The 25101-nt window shown below is 39.5% G+C and overlaps 1 protein-coding gene across 1 annotated transcript in view; it reads left to right on the top strand.

Moving 5' to 3' along the window:
• LOC124544941 (WASH complex subunit 2) overlaps positions 1-24583 on the top strand; it is a 154707-nt gene extending 130124 nt beyond the window's left edge. Inside the window, exons 14-15 of the mRNA XM_047123688.1 lie at positions 8676-8832; positions 21939-24583. Of these exons, the coding sequence (XP_046979644.1) occupies positions 8676-8821 (146 nt within the window). The 3' untranslated portion in view covers positions 8822-8832; positions 21939-24583. The remainder of the gene's footprint in view (positions 1-8675; positions 8833-21938) is intronic.
• Positions 24584-25101: the final 518 nt, after the last annotated feature.

Below are 25101 nucleotides of genomic sequence, written 5' to 3'. Positions count from 1 at the left end.
GAGTGCACATTTATAGTGCAGGTGAACACTACTCTCTACCGTACTTTCTCCCAAGAAAACAGGGTGCCCCAGGGCTCCGTGCGAAGTGCTGTACTGTTTGCCATCACCATAAATCCAATTGTGGATTGTCTCCTTTCCGATGTCTCGGGCTCCCTCTTTGAGGACGATTTTGTGATCTACTACAGCTCTCAGTGGACCAGCCTTCTTGAACGATGTCTTCAAGGATGTCTCGATCGCCTCCACTCTTGGAGCATCGAAACCGGCTTCCGCTTTTCTCCCAGTAAGACCGTTTGTGTCAATTTTTGGTGTTGTACGGAGTTTCTTCCACCTTCCCTTCATCTAGGCCCTGTCGACCTTCTGTTCGCGGACATCGCTAAATTCTTGGGACTTACATTTGACAGAAAACTGTGCTGGTCCTCCCACGTTTCCTATCTTTCGGCTCGCTGTCTGCAATCCATCAACACCCTCCATGTTCTGAATGGTACCTGCTGGGGAGCGAACCAAGTGGTCCTTCTCCGCCTTTATCGCGCTTTAGTGCACTCAAAATTGGACTATGGAAGCATAGTTTACTCCTCTGCTCAGCCGTCTATTGTTCGGTGTATCGACTCTGTCCACCACTGTGGATTGCGTTTAGCATGTGGAGCTTTTTACACCAGCATCATAGAATTACCCCCCAGCCTTTTGCACATTCAAATGGTGGCTGGAAGGGAACGTCCTCTCATTCACCACATGCCGCAGTGAATCCTATAACGCTCCATTTACAGAGTGGGAGCTCCTCAGTGTGTTTTCACAGTGCCCTGACACAGCTCCTGGGCCTGATCGGATCCACAGCCAAATGATCAAACATCTCTCATCTGACTACAACCGACGCCTCCTTGTCATTTTCAACTGGATCTAGTGTGATGGCGTCTTTCCATCGGAATGGTGGGAGAGCATCATCATTCCGGTGCTCAAACCCACTAAAAACTTGCTTGATGTGGATAGCTATCAGCCCATCAGCCTCACCAACATTCTTTGTAAGCTGCTGGAATGTATGGTATGTCAGCAGTTGGGTTGGGTCCTGGAGTCACGTGGCCTGCTGGCTCCACGTCAGGGCGGCTTCCGCCATGGTCGCTCTACCACTGATAATCTTGTGTCCCTCGAGTCTGCCATCAAACAGCCTTCCAGATGGCGACACCTGGTTGCTGTCATTTTTGACTTACATAAAGCATACGACACGACCTGGCGACATCATATCCTTGCCACATTGTATGAGTGGGGTCTCCGGGGCCTGCTCTCATTTTTTTCCAAAACTTCCTGTCACAGCATACTTTCCATGTCCAAGTTTGTGCCTCCCATAGTTCCATCCATAACCAGGAGAATGGTGACCCGCAGGGCTCTGTATTGAGTGCCTCTTTATTTTTAGTGGCCATTAACGGTCTAGCAGCAGCTGTTGGACCCTCCGTCGCACCTTCTCTGTATGCAGACGACTTCTGCATTTCATATTGCTGCTCCAGTACTCGTGTTGCTGAGTGTCACGGGGGAGCCATCCACAAGGTGTAGTCATGGGCTCTAGCCCACGGCTTCCAGTTTGCAGCCACAAAGTCGTGTGTCATGCACTTCTGTTGCGTCGAACCGTTCATCCAGACCCAGAACTTTACCTTCATGATGATCCACTCATTGTAGTGGAGACATATTGATTCTTAGGACTGGTTTTTGACACTCAATTGACTTGGCTTCCTCATCTCCCTCATTCACGGCACAGGTCGGGGCTGATGATTGATGTTTGCGTGCGGTCCCTTCTCTCTGAACTGGAGTCCTTCTCTTCACCACCTCTACTTGCAGTCCGATCAGGTATGCCTCCATTGCGTACACGACGGCCGCAGCTTCCTGAACCTTTCACGTGGCCTTAAGGACTCCGTTAACCCTGTGGCTCTCCGCTGTCACTTCCTCTCTATTTTTGATGTGTTCCGGGGCTCTGAAGTGATTTACACTGACGGCTCAATGGCAGATGGTCACGTAGGCTTTGCGTATATTTGTGGAGGACATATTGAACAGCACTCATTGCCAGATGGCTGCAAGGTTTTCACTGCAGTGCTGGCGGCCATATCTCGTGCTCTTGAGCACATCCGCTCACGCCCTGGCGCATCATTTCTGCTGTGTAGTGACTCATTGCGCAGCCTACAAGCTATTGACCAGTGCTAACCTCGCCATCTTCTGGTAGCGTCCGTCCAGGAGTCCATCTATGCCCTGGAATGGTCTCATCGTTCAGTGGTGTTTGTGTGGATCCCTGGGCACGTCAAAATCACAGGCAACGAACTTGCCGACAGGCTGGCCAAACAGGCGATGCGGAAACTGCTTCTGGAGATGGGGATCTCCAAAGCTGACTTGCTTTCTGTCTTACACCGCAGGTTTTTCAGGGTTTGGAGGACAGAATGGCATAACAGTATGCACAACAAGCTGCGTATCATTAACGAGACGATGAATGTGTGGAAGTCTTCCGTGTGGTCCTCTCGCAGGGAATCAGTTGTCCTCTGCCGGCTCCGTGTTGGCCATATATGGTTAACCCATGGTCACCTACTCTGTCACGAGGACCCACCTCTGTATCGCTGTGACTCCGAAATGACAGTTGTCCACCTTTTGCTGGACTGCCCACTTTTAGCCGCTCTTAGGCAGACTTTTAACTTTCCCAGCTCCCTACCTTCGGTGTTGGGCGACAATGCCTCAGCAGGAGCTTTAGTTACAGTTTTATGAGTGAGAGTGGGTTTTATACTTCTATGTAGGTTTTAGCGCATGTCCTTTGTCCCTCTGTGTCCTCCACCCTAGTGCTTTTAGGGTGGAAGTTTTAATGTGTTGCAGAGTGGCACCTTTTTATTCTTGTGGTCGGCCAGCCACTATAATCTGCTTTCTTGTTTTACTCTCTTCTGTTTCTAGCATCTCAGTGTTTTCGTGTCCTCTTTTGTTCCTTTTAGGGTTTGTTGCCTTTCCTTCGTTATTGTGGGTTTTCCTTTCTTCCATTTTGTATTATATGTCTCGTCCATTTTATACTCACACTTGTGGCATTGTTTTATTAGGAACAAGGGACCGATGACCTCGTAGTTTGGTCCCTTCCCCCCTCTTTTAAACCAACCAACCAACCAACCAACCAACCAACCAACCAACCAACCAACCTAAACCCCATCATCCCAAGTATAGACTAAACTCAAACACATTTGCAGCCATCCGCCACCCATGGGGCACTTGGCATACTTGTAAACAATAAAATCTGCACTGATCCTGCAGTACTTGCCAACTGTTTTGCAGCTCACTTCGCTGAAGTGTCTACTTGTAGTAATTACCATCCTCATTTCATGAACCAGAAACACTTCACTGAGTGCCACCTGCTATCCTTCCGGGCACATGGTTTTCTGTTATACAGTGCCCCTTTCACTGAATGGAAGCTCTGCATTGCTTGGAGGACAGAATGGCATAACAGTATGCACAACAAGCTGCGTATCATTAATGAGATACGGCCCCTGGAACCGACAAAATACACAACGAAATGCTCAAATGTCTTTGTACGAACAGCATGAAACATATCCTCGAAATTGTTAATCGTATATGGCAGAAAGAATAATTTCCCTCTCAATGGTGGGAAGGTATTGTTACTCCTGTCCTGTGACTGGGAAAGGCCTCACATAATTTAACTAATTACTGGCCAATCTTTCTGACAAATGGGCTGTATAAGATACTCACATGAGCGGTCACCTGCTGTCTTTGTTGGTGCCTTGAAGTGGAGAGCATATACCATTATTCCAAAGTGGCTTTCGGGCTTTCTGGTCCACCACAGATCATCTGGTTTATCTGAAATCTGCAGTACACAATGCTTTTGGTCTTTGCCAACATCTAATTGCTGTGTTCTTTGACCTGCAGCAGTTATATGATACTACCGGACGACATCATGTTCAGTCTACACTGAGTGAAAGGGGTTTCTGGGGCAGTTTACCCATTTTTATCCAGAATTTCTTATTTCTCACACTATTTCAGATCCACATAGATTCGACTCTCAGCAACCAATATGTATAGGAAACAGGAGTGTCTCTGGGATTGGTTCAGAGTGTAATGTTATTCGCTGTTGCCACCAGTGGCGTCATAAATACAGTGGCCCCCACAGTCTCTCTGTCACTGTATGTGGATGATCTTTGTCCGTAGTATACCTCTGTATCACTGTGCACCACTGAGTGCAAGTTTCAGGGGACTGCCTTGAGAGTACATGACTGGACTTTGAATCACGGCTATCAATTTTCTCATGCAAAATCACAAGTTGTGCATTTTTGCCGACTCCAGACTGTGCATCCACATCCAGAAATTTATCTTGGTGACCATTTACTTGAAATCATTGAAACTTTTCAATTCTTATGTACAGGGTGGCCCAAAAAGGATGGTCACATTTTAAATAACTATAACTCCATCAGTTTTACAAATTAATTTTATTCAATTACGTAACTAAATGCTCCCAGGCACCCAATTACAAGAACTAACCACAAAAAATCATGTACAGAAAATGACTTCCGGAAGATGGTGTCCTTCCTCGGTGATGCATTCCACAAGTCTTTCCTCGAAATTTTCCATCACTTTCACTACTGTTTCTTCTTGAATTGCCATAATTTCCGCACTGATTGCCTCCTTCAGATCAATTAAGTTTCGGGGCTTCTTTACGTAGACTTTTGACTTTAGGTATCCCCAAAGAAAAAAATCACAGGCTGAGAGGTCAGGTGATCTCGCGGGCCAGTGGACATCTCCAAAACGCGAGATGATGTGGTGGGGGAACATCCGCCTTAAAACACACATGGAGTCATTGGCAGTGTGGGCCGTGGCCCCGTCCTGTTGAAACCAAATTCGATCTCGATTTACATGTAACTCTCGCAGTTTCGGCACCAAAAAGCTACGTAGCATGTTAACGTAACGTTTCGAGTTCACTGTGACTGTAGCGTTGTTCTCCTCAAAAAAATAAGGACCAACAATCCCCAATCTTGAAATTCCACACCAGACTGTTACCTTAGCACTATGAAGAGGCTTTTGGTGCAATTCTCTGGGATTATCTGCTGCCCAATACCTGCAGTTTTGTTTATTGACATAGCCGTCTAAATGGAAATGGGCTTCATCTGACATAAGAAGCACAACATCATTATTAGAGTACAAAATGTCAAGCATTGATTCACAAAATCGTCTTCGCTGCTCAAAATCACGATCATACAGCTTTTGCGTGATCATAATTTTGTATGGGTGAAACTGTAACTCACGGCTTAAAATATGCTGCAACGAACTACGGCTGAGGCCTAAAGTTTGAGCACGACGCCTAGTGGAACGACGCGGGCTTTGCAGCACTGACGCTCTAACATCATCAATGTTCTGTGGAGTAACTGCCGTACGTACGCCCTGTAGATTTACCACTTTTGACAGACCCTGTTGTCCGGAATGCAGTCTCCCAACGTGATATGGATCTGCGATCTGGAATGGGTCCATCACGCGCTACACCAAAACGTTGTCGAAACAATCGTTGCACAGTAATAAACGATTCATCATTTCTGAAAAACTGTTCCACAGCAAAAACGCGATGCTCGACCGTCCACTGCGCCATCTCGTGGCAAACTGGGTGTAATGGCCGACTTGCAGACGGCCGGCAGTGGTCCCCCCTCCTCACCTTTCAATGGTACTACGCAGTTCAAATCCGACCATCCTTTTTGGGCCACCCAGTATTTTATTTGACAAGAAACTAACTTGGCTGCCACGTGTCCTCCAGCTCAAGGCAGCTCGTATGAAGAAACTAAATTCTCTCCATTTTCTTAGTAACTTTTTGTGGAATGCAGTTCTTCTGAGGTGTTACAGTGGAATGGATGTGTTGCCCATGTGTTGGCAGCACAATCCATACTGAACTTGCTGAACCCTGTTCACCACACTGGCATGCACTTGGCAACAGAGGACTTCCGTATGGTGTCCCATTGCTGCGGATTAGATGACAGCAGCTTTTGGCTAATTATGCTGTCACTATCTGCCAGATGCATACTCACCCATGTCACTCAATTCTGCTCCACAACCAGCTGTTCAAACTGTTTGTACACCACTGAAAACTGGGTAGATATGCTGGGATCTGACTTGATACTCTATTGAAGGACCTTCAGCACCTCCCCTCCCCCAGTCCTGTGATATGGGTTTACTTTTTTGTCAGCTCAAGAAGGATGCTGATCTTACCCAACACCAGTTTTGTTCGATCATCCACACTTATTCTAACTCAGTATTCATCTACACAGATGAGTTGAAAGTCAACGACAGAGTTGGTTACGCTTTTGCACATGTAAGGGGACACGAGAAGGACTCTGTACCGAATGCCTGCAGTGTATACACTGCAGAGTTGGTTGCCATATCTCAGGCTTAATGGTACATCAGATCCCTTCCCATGACGAACTTTCTGGTCTAGTGACTTCAGGAGGTGCTTAAAAGGGATATCCTTGTACTATTTCAAAAATGTTTTGGTCACCAACATCCAGGACCTATTGGTTGACCTCTGCAGCTCCAGAAAGACATGACCTTCATCTGGGCACTGAGCCACATGCGCATTCTAGCAAATGAACTAGCTGACTGTCTCGCTACAGATGCCACTGGAGGAGATCATCTTGATGTCAGAATACTGGGCCCAGAATACCAGGCCCAGACTTAAGATTACAACTTTGACTCAATGTTTTAAGGCACTGAGAATTGGAATGGCAGGCTACTATGACCCAAAGCAAGTTACAAGTAATGAAGGGGTCCACTAAAGTTTGGCGTACATCTTTCCAGGCCTCTCAGAAAGATGCCATTGTGTTTTCGCAACTATGTATTGGCTACATGAGACCCACTCACAAGTTTCTTCTGAGTCGGGAGGCTCTTCCTCACTGCAGTTGTGGTAGTCTACTGGTGATAACACATGTTTTTGTTGAGTGCACCGTACTGGCCAATCCGAGGCACGCTCTCAGCTTGCGTCCCTCGCTACATCAGATGCTTGTGGATAATGAGACAGCCACTACTACAGGAAATGTGAGGAGAAACTGAAACTCTTATCAGTGATAAGAGCCTTGGGTATGTATCTTCAGAAGATACATTTTATAGGCACTTGAGTGTGATTTGCAGAATGCCATGTGCATTTAGACGTGGTTGCTACTCATCTACTCATGCCAGTGGAAAGAAGTGGACATCATGAGATTAAAAATAGGACATGGCCCACTGCCATAGTTCCTCATCTGGTGTGATTACCATTGGTCTATAAACCTAACAGAATACCACTTGTTACAACTTATTTTAACAAGATGTGTTGTATGGAAGGCAGCATGCACCACCTCAGCTTATCTTGGGATCTATTCTTTACTTTTTATGACAGTGGGATATGTGTAACATATGTTGTAAAACTGTGTCAGACAAAGGATATTTGAGTGTATTAACAGAATGTTTTCACATCACATTCTACCAATGTTCACATAGTTGTGCAAATCTGTTAAAGAGCCATGTTAAATATTTTATGAGACAACATGTGTACGCATGTAAGGTGGGTAAGGCACATAAAATTTCACATGATTCATTATGAGAAAGTTTGGATAGATGATCCATTTAGAAAATTTTTTAGACAATAGCTTAGTACGGTATGATAACTATGCTGTTGGACATCCTTAATTAAAATAATAATCTTACATGTCTGAATGTTTTTAGTAAACGGAGTTTTATATGGTTGTTCATACTCTGAGAACAAATGAACATTACATGTACCAAAGATATGTTGATACGTAATCATTGTAGAAGGCCATGTTTATTAAATGGATAGTTGCATTATGCCAGAAGCAGAATCAGTGCCAGGAAAGACACAATTAAATCATTTTGAGATTAACTACTAAATATCAGAATTACTTATAAATTGGTCTCTGTAAAGACAGCATATTTATTTTCATTCAAGATGGGATTGCAAACCTTAATAAATCATGTGAACAGAGGGATTTATGCCAATTTACTAAATAGAAGAGGCTCTGATCAGTTGACAGCAAGTCAGTCGAAACAGTTGCTGTGGGCGGATGTCGACACACCGATGAAGCACTTTGTCCCAGAGCTAAGCATTTTCCTTTGTTTTTCCATAGCAGCATAATACCCTGCAGCTCATCTGTTTGATGAGCTGTGATCTCTGCTCTTGATATGTATTACTTTTCATCCTGGAATTTCCGTTACCCCAAATTGTGCAATTTTACTTAATAGCTGCTCATTTTTCTGCTAGAAAGGATCAATCAGTTTGTTCTCTCTGGTTTCCTGGCATTATTACTTTAATTTAGGTAAGATAATTTGCTGTCCACAGTCAGTGCAGGCACTAGACTTGTGTTTAGAAAGTGCAAAGTTCAAATTACCCTCTCAGCATCTTGATTGTAATGTCTACAGTTCCCCTGACTTGCTTTAGGTAAATAAATGAAGTCTTTTTCTGAAAGCGACAGCCAATTCCATGACCCATCGTTGTCCAATTGAGTTAAAGCCCTATTATCTAACATCCTGACTGTCCGTCAGCCATGAAACTCATATCTTCTCTGGGTTCTCTTCTTTTTTATTTTATTGTGATAAAACATGTATAATGTTACAGTTTTATATGCAATTAATTTGCATTTAAATGAATTTCCATGGAATTACTGTGATGTATTGTTATTTCTCAGATGAACTTTTTGGCACAACGAGTGTAGTTCCAAATAAGACGCAAAGAATGCCAGCAGAAGCTTCTGGTGGAAGGAAGAAGGAAAAAACTGTAGTATTCGACGATCCACTAATGGCACTTTCCAAGTCTGGGGATACATCACCTTAGGAAAAAGGAATGTGAGTGTACTCATACTACAGATTTAGTTTAAGGCTTTTTTTAAAAAAAATTCAGCAGGCAGTCCTCCACAACTGTTAAATAATCAAAGGAGTTCATGTTATAAATACAATAGGTGTTTTATTTGTAAACAGGTGTCCTCAGGCACAGAAACCATCACTTGTGTGAAAATGATAATGATATCATAAATAATCATGCAGTGTTGAATTAGTTATTGTAAGGTCAGATATGCATAAAAATCATACTAACCTTTGTAATCAAAAACAAGTTCAGAGTTTTGTTCACATCATCAATTTATGCTTTATTGCAAAAGGTAAAATGTCAAATGTTTTCGTTATCAACAAGTAGCAGTTCTTTTCAAAATATTAATAAGTGGTAGAATATGATTCATAGTAGTAAATAAGAAGCTTCAAACAAGTTACATGAAATATGATTCAGTCCTTAATAATTTTATTTCTTCACCATACTGACATATTATGTTATTTTGAAATTTTGTATTTGCCCATAATGAGCTATAGTTGAAAATATTTACAACATTTTACATGGCAGCAGCAACAACCCTCCCCCTGACCCCTACCCTACCATCCTCGTCCCATCCCTTTTCCCCTCATGAAGTTTGAGCCTTCCTGATTCGAGGTGGCTTGTGTGCCTCATTAAAGATTGTGCACTTCAAAGATACACACAGCTGTATTGGACATGGACTTACATTGGAAGGATATGTATGGAGAAGCCAGACCAATATATGGTCCCTGTAGATGGGCAGCAGCTTTTTCACATGAATTCATTCTGCAGCAGAGTCTGCAGTCATTTGAAACTGGCAGATTAAAACTCTGTTCCAGACTGGGGATCAAACCGGGAACCTTTGCCTTTTATGGATAAGTGCTCCACTGACTGAGCTATTGAAGCACAACTGACAACAAGCTTTACTTCTGCCAGTACCTCATCATTTACCTTCCCAGGTTTGTGTCATGGCCTGGCACACAGTTTTAATCTGTCGTGGAGTTATAAATCAGTGCATTCTCTGCTGCAGAGTCAATATTCTTTCTGGAAGCATTCTCTCTGTCCCCCCCTACCCTCCCTCCCCCACTGTTATGGCTAAACCTTATCTCTGGAGTATTTGTTCTTACAGGAATATTAGTTTCTCAAGGTATACAGGAGAACTTCCATGAAGTTTGGAAAGTATTAAATGAGGCACTGGTGGAAATGAAGCTGAGGATGGGTTGTGAGTCATGCTTGGACAGCTCAGTCAGTGATCAACAAAAGGCAGCGGTCCCAAGTTCGAGTCCCAGTCCAGCACCCAGTTTTAATCTTCCAGGAAGTTTCTACTTTTTCAATAGGTTCAGCAGTAACAGTCCAAGTAATTTACTGCTCTGGCTTTGTAAAATTAGCAGACATGGTCCTGCTGTATTGGTGCTGTGACCGGCTGAAAGTGGGAACTACAGCCAATGTATTTTCCAAGGGGACATCCTGCTCTACTGTGTGGATTAATGATCCTTTTGGATTAAATTCTCCAAGGATTAAATAATCCTCACTCACATCTTTGGGTGTATTCAACCTATGAATGCATGTGAGAGCTCTTCACTTTCGGGAGCTTTGGCAAGTAATACGTATCATGTAAACAGTACCGAGTTCCAGCTTCTCAGCAGTGTCAGAGTGTGGGACAGGATCTCAGGTAGTTACGCACTGCAAATTAAGATCTCTTGTCTAAAGGGCAACCTCTGTCTTTCAAGAGCTGCTCGTTGTAGTTCGCGGACAAGAAAAATATACTGGTATTCTTGGGAGATTTGAGAGTACTCAGAGAGTGCGAAGCTGCCATTATTGTGTCCAGGATATGTGGTGTATTTCATGGTTTTTATGCTACCACATCTTGGTAATATATTTTGCCATACTAACATAGACATTAAATGAAAGTATCTGTTGAACTGCATGTTTTGAGCAGTAATTAGTGGCCATAGTGTGTTCCTGAGTGAAGAAATCATCTGTTTTACCTCCTATATGAACAGCACAATCAGTTAGTCTATTTCAAAAGTTCTAGACTTAAATAATGTGCTGCAGAAAATGACTTATAAAAACATCATAGACATGTTATATAGAATTAATGTGTGACTTGGCCTCTATGCACATTAAGATAATTCAACAGCTGTACTTGGGAATTTGTGTCTGGACTAGTACTCGAATCTGGATTCTTCACTTCTAATGAACGGTTGCCTTTACCACTTCAGCCATCTGGAGCCTCCCATCTGACTTAAATACTCAGTTGGAACACTTACCACCGATGTTGTGACCCCATTCTTTTTGCCATTTGCTTGTAGCTCCACTGTATTCCCTCAAGCTTTTTTTAAAACACTCCAGCCTGCCTGGAGCAAGTATCAATTTTGCCTGATATGGGTGGTATGGAAGTGGAATTTTTGTGGGTGTGGGTTGGGGAGAGGGTGAGAGAGAAACAAAATGTGATCACAGAATATAGGGAGAGACCTCCAGGGAAGAAATGTACAGAAGGAAGGCTCATTTGGCTGTTGATTTGACCTGTATCTACATGTGTGTCATACAAACTGCTATCAGTATATGGGTGGAGAGTACTAAATGCCAAGACATTAATAACGTGCCTTACTCCATGACTGAGCAGTGCATCCTAATTTTTCTTGTCTCATTCTTCCTATGCTGTGTTTTATGGAAGCAGCAGAATTGTTGTGCAGTCATCCTCAGTAAATTTATCTAATTGAGTTTCATAAGAACAGTATTACCTTACTTCCATAGTTTCCCCATTTTGGTTCCTGAATGTCTGTTACGTTTTGTTATTACGTATACCAAATTCTTACAATCTGAGCAGTGGATCCCTAAAGTTTTTCAGTGTCTGCTATCATGCTTCACAAACACTTCGTTATTGTAATATGAGTGACACTGTTGTGTTGTACACAGTTTTCTTTACAGATGGAACACACTTTTCCAGAACCCACCCAACATATCAAAGCGTACTTCCATAAACCTTCCTATTGTTGCAGCTGGATCATACAATGATCTTGGCAGTGTCTTTATTGTTCCATTTGGCCACCATTCTGAGGTTTGAATGCTGTTTACTGAATCTCATCAGAACTGATTCCCACAATGAGTGGTGTCATTTTTGTATATGCACAGAGAAACAGTAGCACTTGCAAGAGAGATTGTTGGTGTTGGTCTGTAACACGAAGTGGAGGTACTACAGAGCACCAGTGGTAAAAGCTGGCAGAAGTGATGATTCACTACAGAATATGTGCCTCTGGCACCAGAGTCAAAGGCCATTGTATTTTTTAATACAGGATAAAACAGGATTCCACATTCTACTTAAAGGATAGCCTTGTCTGTATTGATCTGCCACTCTAATTTAAATCTACTACTTCAAGATACAGTCCCAATAGTCAGATGCAGGAACAACTATCTGTCTTATCATATATCATTCTGTGTCCCTCAGTTAGAATGTTCTCTGCCACTGTAGATTTCTCAGGTTACAGTAACTGTTTATGACAATGGTGCGCAACACATCTGTTGTCAGTGGTGTGAACCGCCTGGCCAGTAAATGTTTCCCACAATGTTAAAGGATTGTGTGAACACTAGATTTCCTCAGTTCTAGATCATCTTTAACTGAGCTAAGGAGTACTCTAATCTCGGCTGGTGCATGAAGCACACTTTTGATATTGCAGCTTTTCCAGTTCCTCCTATCTTTGAGGATGTGCTACCAGCGTACAGATAGAAAGAAACCAATCTACATATCTGCTTCTGGTGAAGGTCCTAACTCAAAATCGCAACAGCTCTGTCTGTTAGTGTGGCAATTCTATTCAGACAAAAGCTTAAGGTGTTCTAGTCCATTTCTCAGTATTTTTGCTTCTGAGGTGGTGTGTACCCTCCTAGCCAACATCTTCAGGACTCCTGAGAATTGATAGAGTGGATGACAACTCATTGCTTTATAAACACTGTGCCCCAGAGTCCAAGCATCCTTCCAGTAGACCAGAACATCCAGAAATGAAAGCCTTCCATTCCTTTAGACTTCTATTGCGAACATGATTTTGGTGTGAATGAATGCTATTACTATAATCCAAGAATCGGTTGAGAGTCTCTAATCCATGAGGCCACACCATACTTAAATGTATCACCAGTGTTCCTCCAGAAATGGTAGGTTTTTAAAAAAGCTGTCCTCAGCATCCTGTCTTCAAAATCTTCCAAAATAAATTGCTGACTGTGGAGAATACTGGATTTATCATAGCCACTCTTGTCAGTTTGTTCAAAATACTTAGCTTTGAATAATTAATAAGTTGACACCAGCACATGGTGGCGAAGTGTCATTTCTATATTTAGTTTTTCACTGATTCAGATCATGGACTCTTCAAGACGTACCAGGATAAAAAAGAGACAATAAATGGAAGTTCACAAGCAAATGTGAGAGACCGAGTTGTAAAGGACTTCAATCTCTGGGTAAAAAACCATTTTCTGATGTGAATGTTAAGAACAGACACTAGATACTTTGCAAATTGCAGGTGGGGCATCCAAATTACTCCCTGTAGGCAGTAGTACTATACTAATCTTTGAGAATTTTTAACTTTGTAATCTCAGCAGAATGGCAGCAAAAGATTGAAGTTTTTGAAGCACATCTTCCATTTTATTCATTCAGAAGGCTCATTGTGCAATCTTCAGGGAAGAGATGGTTGAACTTCTATGGAAGTTGGATAAACTTCATAAGGAGAAGGGGAAATTGCTGAGTGTCCTCAATTTTTTCCTGAGATGCCATAATGAAGATAATATATCTAAATGTGCAAGATTTTTTGATTATAGTAATACCAAAATGGTCAATAGTATTAGCCCTTTGCACACGTTAATACAGACACAAGGTGTGTCTGTGCATTTTTGTTTATTTCGCTGCTGTTGGGTGGCGAGTGCATCATAAAGAATTGCTCAAGTTCCTTTTTGTAAACAATGAGGTCACTGACCAACAGTTCGGGTATACATTAAAACAAAAGTGCATTTTCTTCCAAATATACGTATTTACATAAGCATTATAAAATGTAAAACTTTTCAGTGTGTGATATTTTTTGAAGCACTCATGAGGGTGGATTATTATCGTCATTATTTCATTTGAATTGTTTTCAAATAGTCACTGTCATCGCCACAAATCTTTGTTATTCTCATTTTCACTTAGTGTGTCCTCTAAAAGCTGTACAATATCTTCCTGAGGAAAGACTGTGCACATAGAACTAGCCATTTCATGCCTAATACCTTGAACATGATAATTATTTTTCTTGCAACACAATTGCTATAGTTCGATACGGAGTTACCCTAGGTGACAGTACTTCGCTGCATTGATGCATTTGAGACAGTACTTCGCTGCATTGATGCATTTGAGAATGGAGCATGTGAGAGCTACAAAAAATCATATCAAATGAGGCTCGACATTGAAGTGGAAAACAAAATTCTCAGTGTGAAGTGCCACTCGCCATTGGAGTGGAAAGGGTCAAGAAGTGTGTTAGTTTTGCTCTATTAAGTGAGCACATTTGGTTTACTCGCAGACAACTGGAGGTTACAGCCATAGGCACTTTCATGACAGATGTGTTGAATATCACTGCCACACACTGTTACTTCAACATGAGGTGTCTGCAGTGACAGAGCACTGCCTAACTCAGGGACACAGATAGTTGCTTCCCTGTGTTACTACTAGGACTTTGTCTTAAAGTACTGTTGTAGACTGAAATTGGCATGGATAATATTGTAAATGGTTAAAAGGCGTATCCTTAAGTAAATGTGGAATCGTGTTTTCTCTTACATCACAGAGAACAGTCTTGGACTCGGGTGGTAGAGGCACATAATCTATAAGGATTCATTGCTTCATTGCTTCTATCAGCTTGTACCACTTGCGTTCTGTCCCATCACTTTGTGTTACAGGCCAACACCAAAGATTCCTCTCACAGGTGTTCTTGGTTCTCTGAGATGTATAAAAAGGCCAATGTTAATGACTGTAGTCAGTTGCGGCAAAATTTTGTTCAGACGGAGCACATTGTGTCAAGATGATTGTATGATCCAAGTGCAGACACAACAAGATGTTATTATTAAAATCAAAGTGTTCAGTTCATTTTTCCTACTTCTAATTTCATGTGTTTTTCCTATTTGATGTTACTGCAACTCAATAGCTCAGTGGATACATGTAAGACTTCATTTTCAAAGGTCTGGTTTTCAAATGCCAGTCAGTCCTAGAAATTTTTGTGTAACTTGTCAATTCTTTCACACCTGGCTATGATTTCTCTATGTGAAAAATACATGGTTGCACCATGATGCAGAGTCCCAGTCAGACTGTCGCTGTAAGTGACTGGATGAGTCAGTTTGAGAGTCAGCAGAATGAAAGGGCATACCACCGTCTCCATTTGTAGGAGCCAGGTCTAGTAACGCCAGTCTTCAAACAAACATTTGGATTGAAGATAATTTTACCTCCCCTTTTTTTATTGAATTGCTGTTTTAGCTGAAGATATTAAACTGATGTGACAAGCTTCAGAAATTGGCCACTCAGTAATCATATAATCAGAGTTATTTTGTTCTTTATATGTTTTATGCACCTTATGCAACATTTAGCCATATTTAGAGCAGCTACCATTTGCTACACCAGTTGCAAACGCTGTTTAAGTTGCTGTACATTTCCTTACAATCGTCCAGTGACAATAATTTCCTGTAAACAGTGAAAAAATCTGCAAAAACGAGAAAATACTGCTTGTAAAACATTTCTCTTGAATCCACTGTTCTTTCAAAGATGGAACCAACTGATCAGATAGTCATCAAGTACTTGTTACCCAGCTGGAAGTTCTTTATTTCTGGAAGCTAAGTTTTCACACTTCCGTGGTACACAATATACCCTCTGCCATGTATCATAATGTGGCTTGCGAAGAATAGATGCAGATAATGATAATAGGAAAGACTAGTTTGGAAAGCTACATCAAACCATTCTTTGAACTGAAAACAACAACAACTGCTACTACTACTGCTACTACTACTACTACTATTACTACTCTTAATACTAGATGCACCACCACCACCACCACCACCACCACCACCATCAGGAAGTGCTTCTCCATCACCACGGTATCCCACGTCTCTTGTTTCCTTTTGAGTTTTCCTTTAATTTGGTCCAGTCACTTCTTTCTTGGGCATCCAACTAGTCTTCCTCATATCACGTTCCTTTCCAAGTACTGGATGGGAATTCACTTAGGTTGCATCCATTTCACATGACAAAAACACTTCATTCTCAATATGATTCCAGATTCATATTTCCTAGATCAAATACTACTCGTTGATATGCCTAAGTTTAATGTTCTCTTCAGTTTTTATTTTGACAGTATTGTGGTAACTTTAAAAAAAAAAAAAAGTTTTAGCACTTCTATCCTCATATCAACAAAGTTCAGTCAACAAATCATGAATACAAAAAAAGGCCTGTTGGCCAAATGCTTAAATATTTAGCAGTCTTTATCACTGTGCCTGTCTGTGACTTACCGCCTCCTGCATGTGGTGAGTAGCAATCCATCCTTTCCAATATTGTTGTTATTCCATTCTGAACTTTCCAGAGCTTAATATATCATTAACTGTTTTTTTCTGTGGCTACAGAGCCAGCATTCTTCAGGAGTCTCCTGTTTCTATTATGATGCGCTGAACCACGTCGAAATATTAACATTCTGTTTAAACAATGTGTATTGACATGTTGTCATTATGGCTTGTGGTTTACTTAACGCTGTAACAATGACATCTTGAGCCACTGTGTTAATAGACGGTGCCTCAGCTGCAGTGTGTGGCAGAAGCACACCATATGTGGCCCACTTGACACGTGTGTAAATAACGGTGTATTTTTGTGACAGATATTATATTCCAGACACTGTTTATTGTAATTGAGGAATAAAGAAATATTATGTAAAAGACATCATTTTTTGGGAATTGTGCTGTAGTACATTGATTCTCATTTTAAAGCACTTTATTGTAGAATATCAACTACATACATCTACATTGCCTGTGAGGTAGTCTCCACAGTAGGATACGAATGTCAGCCAGAAATATTTGACATCAAATGAGACAAGAAGTTCATTGTTACCAGTCACTATATATTTATCTCCACAACTTGTTTCAGAGGTTTTGAACCTCCATCATCAGGTGGATTTACATTTGTTAGTATGACGTATGTGTGTGTTGTGTTACAGTTTCTGGAAGAACTTGTGGCACTGTCTAGTGGAGAAACAAAACACATTTAGAACATGGTTTTGGGGTTCTTTTTTGACAAAAAAAACTAAACATATATCTTACTACACAAATAAAATAAGTAAAATAGAATACATTTAGTGGTTACATGTTCCTTTCATTGTCGTAACACATCACATGTATACTGTCGTATTTTGTAAACAAAGATAGTGTTTGGAAACTATTAGGTGCAAGCATCATGTCTGGAAACTATTAGGTGCAAGTATCATGTAGCAAAAGAGAAACATTATCACAAAGTACAAAGAATAGAAATCATAGCCTTAATACAGAATAAGTTTTAAAGAATTTTGGAGCTCTTTGTTTTCAGGTGTTGAATACATGCATTGGAATAAATATTTCAGGTTGTATATAAATCTGATTGTCAAGTTTATATAGCTTAAATTTCATACTTGTTTATATAATCACTGATATGTTGCAAGCATTAAGTACAATAATTATGCTGACTACAGTGGTAAAATTATACATGAATAACAATTTTGGCTGGGATTCAGTGATAGGGCTGAAAGGCTGGAGGCAGAGGGAGAGTCAGGGAAAGAGAGGAGAAGAGAATGGAAGGAGTGATTCTATGAGCAAATTTTCCAAAGCAGGGATAATAACTAAAGGTTGGGGTAAAACATTGGTTAATGCTTTAAAATATGCAGATAGATGTACAGTTAGTGCCATTACTTGATGTACAAAGGGCGTTCAAAAAGTTTTGCACAGTTGTCTCTAATTTTTTTTTTTTTTTTTTTTTTGCAGGAGGAGAATGAAATTTTTTGTGAACACACTTGGAACATTTAGCTATACACTGTGCTGAGTCAATGTAGCCTACATCAGCTGTGACACATCGGGCCCACTGTTCTTTCCATGATGTAAATGCCCTTTGGTAAAATTCTGGGGATTGACGTTTACACCATCACTTGACGCAGGAAATAAGATCTTTCTCACTATCAAAGGTCTCACTGCACAGGTGGGCCTTCACATGACCAAAGAGGTAAAAATCAGGCGGAGCCAAGTCCGGACTGTAGGGAGGATGAGGAACAATTTTCCAACCCATTTTCCTGATTTTCTCCTGCATCATAAGGGCCGTATGGGGTTTGGCATTGTCATGGTGTAGTCTGATGAGCTGACCGTGAATCTGTGGGTCTTGATGGCACATTGTAGCTTGTCCAATGACAAACAGTAACGGTCCCGGCTAATTGTGGAGCCAGGTTCCAAAAAGTCAATGAACGTGACACCACTCTGGTCCCAGAAGAAGGAGGTCATCACGTTTCAGCTTGCTATTCTTGAAAGTCTTGGTTTCTTCTGCCGATCGGAACCCAGATGATACCACTCCATGGATTGGGTTTTGTTCTCAGATTCGAACAAAACCAACCAGATTTCGTCCTGGGTAATGATGCCATCAAAACACTGTTTCCATTCCTCAGTAAAGGTCTTCATGAGACCCTCGCACACATTCTTCCTCATTGTTTTCATTTCTCTTTTCAATAATCTAGGCACCCAACTTGCACAGATTTTTCTGTACCCTAGTGACTGTACCAGTGATTCCACACTACCCAATGACAAAAATCAAGCTGTCGTGTCATCACACATCTGTCATTTTGGATAATTTGATCAATTGTCTCCTTTATTCACATCACTCACTGCCGTCAATGGTCTACCACATTGTGGATTGTCCAGTAGAGAGAAATCACCTTCTTTAAACCTCTGCAACCACCGCTGGATACTGCTGTGATCCGCTGTGTCCTCCCCATAAACAGGGAGCAACTTCCTGTGAATCGATGTGGCAGAGTCATCGCTGATCTTGAAGAGGAACTCCATCACTGACTGTTGATGCAACCTGACATATACTTCACGGTCCATTATGGCTCACCTGTAAATAAAGGAAAATACTTTTATATACCAACTTATAGCTAAATGTTCTAAGTATGTTCACAAAAAATTTCATTCTCCTCCTGCAAAAAATAAAATAACTAGAGATGACTGTGTAAAACTTTTTGAACACCCTTTGCACATATAGTTTCAAGCTGACAGAAATGTTTTCCATAGATAAGTCTAATTCCCAAAAAAACGATGCCACTAAGACTGTAAACCCTGGCCGTGAAAGTCTGCATAGTATGGCTCTGCAATGTTTTTCTTTTTAAGTTTTCCATTGTGAACATAAAGCAAAATTTCCTCAAAACCATGTGAGAATTAGTGGATCTGCATGTTTATATTCATGATATCTCATATAATTTGCAAATAAGGCATATGTAGTTTGCATGCTGACCCCACCCAATACATTTTTTTGTGTGCTGGAAACATGTGAGCAGTCCCGTAACATTTGATTATGGCTCACTCAATGTTATTTTTGTTTCTGTTGAACATTCACCATCCAGAATAATGTATCAGTTCTTAAAGCACAAAAATGCTTTGAGTTTGTCATATTTGTCGATGAAATCCATGTGGTTGTATGTTGGTTAACAATCAACAGTGTCATCTAGTGTCGAATGCCTTTCAGAAATCCAGGAAGATTGTTTCCCTGTTCACCTGCAACTACCATTTAAACATGTGTGAAATTAAACATGTATATTTAATGAAAACCTTTTGCTTAGTCAGTCCATAAAATAGCTTAACCCTTACAACCTCCCTGATTATGCAAATAAGTGATATTTTTTGGCTCAGTGAACTTTGTCCTTGAATCCCACAAGTACACATGGTTCATGAAGCCTAATTCGAGGTGGTCTGGAGCTACTTCTTTGGACTCAAAACATACTCAAGCCACAAACTACTTCAGAAGTTGGAATAGGTGGAAGTTAGAATGAAATAGATCTTATGTTCCAACATTCTCAGTTTCCCGAGTAATCAAAGCACCACTTGTTACCCTTGTGAAATATGGCTTATTATTATTATTATTAAAGTCCATACATCATTTCAAGTATTTTTTCATCCACCTGGTCTTCAAAACTATTTACCAGTTCTTGTTCTTACCCTTTACAAAGACCACTAGCCTCTGTCTATGATTTTGGTTTGCTGATTAAAACAAACCTAGTACCGTTTTCACATTTTTCTTCAACATTCAGCAAATGCAGCAGACAACTTAAAAAGACCTGTGCCATTGGCATTTCTTGATATACTTGTGTTTTTAGCTATTTAATACATCTTTAATTTTTGATGATGTAATAGCATATTGTGCAATTTTCGGATGTTTTCATTTGTGGTTGCAGTTGTGGGATATAATTTATGTAAATCATATCAATGAGAAGTGTCACATCTGAATTCAGCTGCCCAGTTTTAACTTGTTGAAAGTGAAGGAACATATTCCTTGTAAATGATCTGCAGCTGGAGTTACGTGCATTTGGATATCTTTCATGGTTGTACACGAGACTGTGTATTGAGATCTATTACCTATATTTTGTTGTTTTATTTGTAGAAGACAATCAATCCCATCATACATTCTAAAATCCAAAATGCCCATGGATTTGCTTATACTTACCGTGTGGCAGTTTTTCCAAGGTTACAGATCCATGGTGTCATTATATGTAGGAGGGGATTTAAAATTTATAAATGTGTGATGTTTGTTTGTTATGGTTCAGTGCAAAACAAAGACATATTACTCCACTTCCACTTGATTAGTTAGTGTTGCCATTATACTACACTATTTAATAGAACTGAATGATCAGAAGCACTCTGCTAATGAATGTACACAACAGGTCACCTTCAGCTAATGTGGATTCTTTATTATGATGGCTTGTGGATTAAATGAATATTTCTGCAATTGAATGGATCAAAATAGTATTCAAGAATCTTCAGAGAGTGCCACTTTTATTTGCACGCAAAATCATGTTTACAGTATATCACTGAACTTGGTTTGCATGGACATAGAAGGGCTGAAAACATACAAAAAAGAAAATCACAACAAATCTTTTGAAATCAAAACTAGACAGAATGTTGTTCATATGCATGTTAATAGACTGGATTTTAAACGTAGATTGCAAACCTGGACTTTGATTTTTCCAAGACATGTTATCTTGTAAGTTACTAATTTATTTGTATCAGCATTTTAATCAACCATTATTAATAAATGTATTAGAATATAATGATTTGGCCGAAACAAATTACCTTTATTGAGAAATTTCCTCCTAGTATACTAACTGTGATACTCCTATTATTTCAAAAGGCTTTTTAAAGAAAGTTGTGCAGTGCTCTCGTATCATGTTTTGCAGGATTATTTTGTGGGAGTTATCCCCTGCAGAACCTATATGTCACTGTGAATAAGAGATGGTCCAGACTTCCAATACATAATAGTAATGTTGGGTGTCACTTGTAAAAGAGAAACCAAATACTAAAACTTGAAACATATGAAGAAAACTGATAAACCAGATACAAATAAAAAGATCAATATGCAAAGAGATGTATGATTTCAATGTGCTGTATGTAGTAGTGAAATTTGTTTGTTATCTTACATCAGAATAACCATTTACTGCATAAAAATTTATGTGACGAAGAAAGAGCCTTGAGTCTGAAGCAGTCAATTAGGAACAGACTAAGTGGTTGCAATCAATTTTTGTTATAAAAGAAATGGACAGTTCAGTAGTATTGCAGTATACATGGGCTAGGAAAAAAAAAGGTAGTTTGAAAACTAGTTAAGTCTTTATAGCATTACATGTCTGTAAGCCACACATCGGTCCAATATTCAGTTAACATTCTTGAACAACACATTCAAGTTTTAGAATCCTTCTTCGTAAATGTATAACTGAAAACTACAAGCAGTTGCATGCAGCTGTTCTAATTTCTTAAAATTTTACTAACTGTTGCCTTACTTATGATAATTTTATGCTGAAAATCTTAATGTTTTTCTTTCCGTGATTTAATGAATGTCCTGTTGTTTGTCTAGGTGAACGTGTTGCCATCGGCAGTGGAAGCAGATGCTGTGCAAAAGTAGTTGCCTTATAAACAATCATTTAACTGGACAGATGTTAATGATTTGTAGCTTTTTCACAATTCTTCCATGGTAAATGATTGTGTGAACATGTTGTTGCCAAGTTGTCTGTGTTCAGTGCTAAAATTGTACTATATATTTGTGTATGCGGTGAACCATTTGCTAAGCAGTTGTTGTAACCCGTGGATGATTAGATAAGCTAGAGTGCTGAGATAATGCTGAAATACTCATGTATCCTCTTTTTTAGATTTATCTAAAAGAAAGTAAAAAATAACAATATTTTTATGTTGTTCCCATAAAATTGTGCCTAAAATTTTGGTAAATTTGATCATTACTTGAGATACAAAGGAAGTTAATGTCCATATTTGTATTTGCTGGACTGGTGGAAAATGGTTTATTATTATTGTTATTATTATTATTATTATTATTGTTGTTGTTGTTGTTGTTCTTGTTGTTGTTCTATGAGTTATAGTTGAAGTCGGTTTGTGTGTTCAAAGGAAAGTAATTAGTTGTTTATGTAACCGTAGAAAGTGAGAAAAATGTGTCAAATACTTTCGAGTCAACCATTATTTGAAATTATGACTGGAATGTGAAAGAATGGTCAGTATATGATATATCTTGAAAATAGATATCTAGATATTATGGATTTAGTTAATTACTGACAGTATTAAGTGTTATTGTTAGCAACTTACTATTAATACCATTGTCATCCTGAAGCATAAGTACAATATACCTTTATGTTCAGATTCATCTGTCTTGTATATGGTGAAGAACAATATTTGCTTAGAATTCAAAAGCCACTATAACCATCTTTAAAAATATCTATCTATTTATAAAGTTTGAAGTGACTAAGTTATATTTAAATCTGAGCTACAGTAAGAATTGTTATTGTGGTCACACAAACAAATGTATCATAAGAATTGTTGTCCTTAGAAATGTGAATTGGTGATTCCATATGTATTACTTCGTCAGGTTTGTTTCTTGTTGCTAACTTTTTAGATTATTTTCTTTTTGTTGATTTTTATTTGCTGTATTATTTCATAGGATTGCATTTTCAATATTATGGCCAGTTATTTTTTTAGGTTAGTATTTGCATGTTGAGAAAATATTAGTACTACCTTCCATACAGAAGAGTTCATCTCCGTGTTTTATTTATTCCGTAACTAATACCATCTCATTTATTTTATTTTATTTTATTTTATTTTATGTAAAACTTATATGAGCTTTTGCATCAACATCCACTATGCCTTGTGAATTGTCAGTAGATAATTGGCTCTTGTCATTTTCACTTTGTTTCTTCGATTAAACTCCTGCTCAAAAACTAAATACTTGCTCAAAAACATCTTTCAATCAGTGTCACACAACTCATAGGTTTGATAATGTGGGATCTGTTTCACAAATGCTAAAACTTTGAGGGTAGCTCTATGTTTATTTTGTCTGATTAATTCGGTTCAGTATCTGTTCTGTCATTTCTTATTTACATCTCACCTTTAGTTGTTGTTATAATGGTATGTTTTCTTTCAGAATATCTTGAGCATGTCCTGATCATATTTTGTGGGCATTTTTTCCTTCAGATGATTACAGATTATTCCTACAATTTCTTTTATTTTCAGTTATTTAACTATGTAGGTAGGTTTGATACCAAGGTTCTGAAGAAGAATAGCTCCATTGTTTCCATCAGACTATTGCTAGCAGTATTATTATTGTGACAGGAGAATATTATTGCACCTCCCAAGAATATGTATGTAGTTGGTGACCATCTTTTGTTGCTAGTTTATGTGTGACCCAGGACCTTAAAGATACAATAACTTTAAAAGATAGTTATGATATCATAATTTCAAAAACATACTTTTGTTTCCATGATGAAGCCAATGGTCCTCAACTGCAACAATCCTGCTGGGGAATGTAAAGTTGTTATATCACTCTTGAAAGAATTAATCCGTCGCGATCTACAAATTATCTAACATCACAGAAAAAGTCTGATTGTCACTGGGAGAATATACACTTCAGGCCACCAGTGTTGCCTAGAAACTTTGATATTTTATGAACTATGCCCACTCAGCCATAGATTACTGAGATATGTGAATTATCCTTTGATTTTGTTAGTTGAAAGCTGCAGTCTTGAATAAGTTTTAAGTTTATTTCATAGCTCTGTACTAGGGATAAACATTGAATTTTCTCCCATTGGTTTCACCAATATTTAACTTGTAATTACAGGAGATCATCTTGGAAACATGTGGCATAGTCACTCAGATATGTGCTTTATCTGCAACTTATGAAGTGTTGCTTTTGTTAGATTGAGTTACAATTGTTTATTTAATTAATTATTGGATTTTTTGCATTTTTGTGTAATTCTTTACAGTTTATCAGCTCACAGACTTAGTCATGTTCTTGCATTTGTTTTTATATCTTCATAAAAAATCTTGTGTTTTTAAGCAGTGACAATTAATATATTGGTTTTCAGACCATGATATTTTGCATTAAAAGATGTTCTGCTCTGTGTTGAAATCTGTAACAACATAAACATGTTGCAACTACTTCTTTCCACTCCTGCACATTGTCAAGAATAGCTCCTCTCTCTCCCCCCCCCTCTCTCTCTCCCTCCCTCCCTCCCTCCCTCCCTCCCTCCCTCCCTCCCTCCCTCCCTCCCTCCCTCCCTCCCTCCCTCCCTCCCCCCATCCTTTTCTTCTGCACCTGCCCCCCCCCCCCCTCCAAAACTACAAACTGAATGAGTAAGCTACTGGACTAGCCTTGAGGAAGAGTGGGGTTTAAATTTCTGTCTGGCCATACAAACTTTGGCTGTTTTTATTTTCCATACATTGCTAGAGCCAAATCCCTAGATGGTTAAGTTGGAAAAAAAAGAAAAAAAAAAAAAGCCAGTGAATTTCCTTCCCTAACAATAACTGTTATTGATTTGTCTGTATTTGCAGCATACTGTTACTGAATTATCATGAGGAAGTGTTCACTGTTAGCTGCATGAAAATAAAAATGAAGATCATAACTGGCCTAATAGTTGCAGTGAAGTAAATAAAACTGAGAACCAAATATTTTTTGATTTAGATAGATAGATAGATAGATAGAGAGAGAGAGAGAGAGAGAGAGAGAGAGAGAGAGAGAG

Source organism: Schistocerca americana, chromosome 8 (genome assembly GCF_021461395.2).
Source record: "Schistocerca americana isolate TAMUIC-IGC-003095 chromosome 8, iqSchAmer2.1, whole genome shotgun sequence".
Taxonomy (NCBI): domain Eukaryota; kingdom Metazoa; phylum Arthropoda; class Insecta; order Orthoptera; family Acrididae; genus Schistocerca; species Schistocerca americana.
This window is presented reverse-complemented; position numbering and strand designations above follow the sequence as displayed.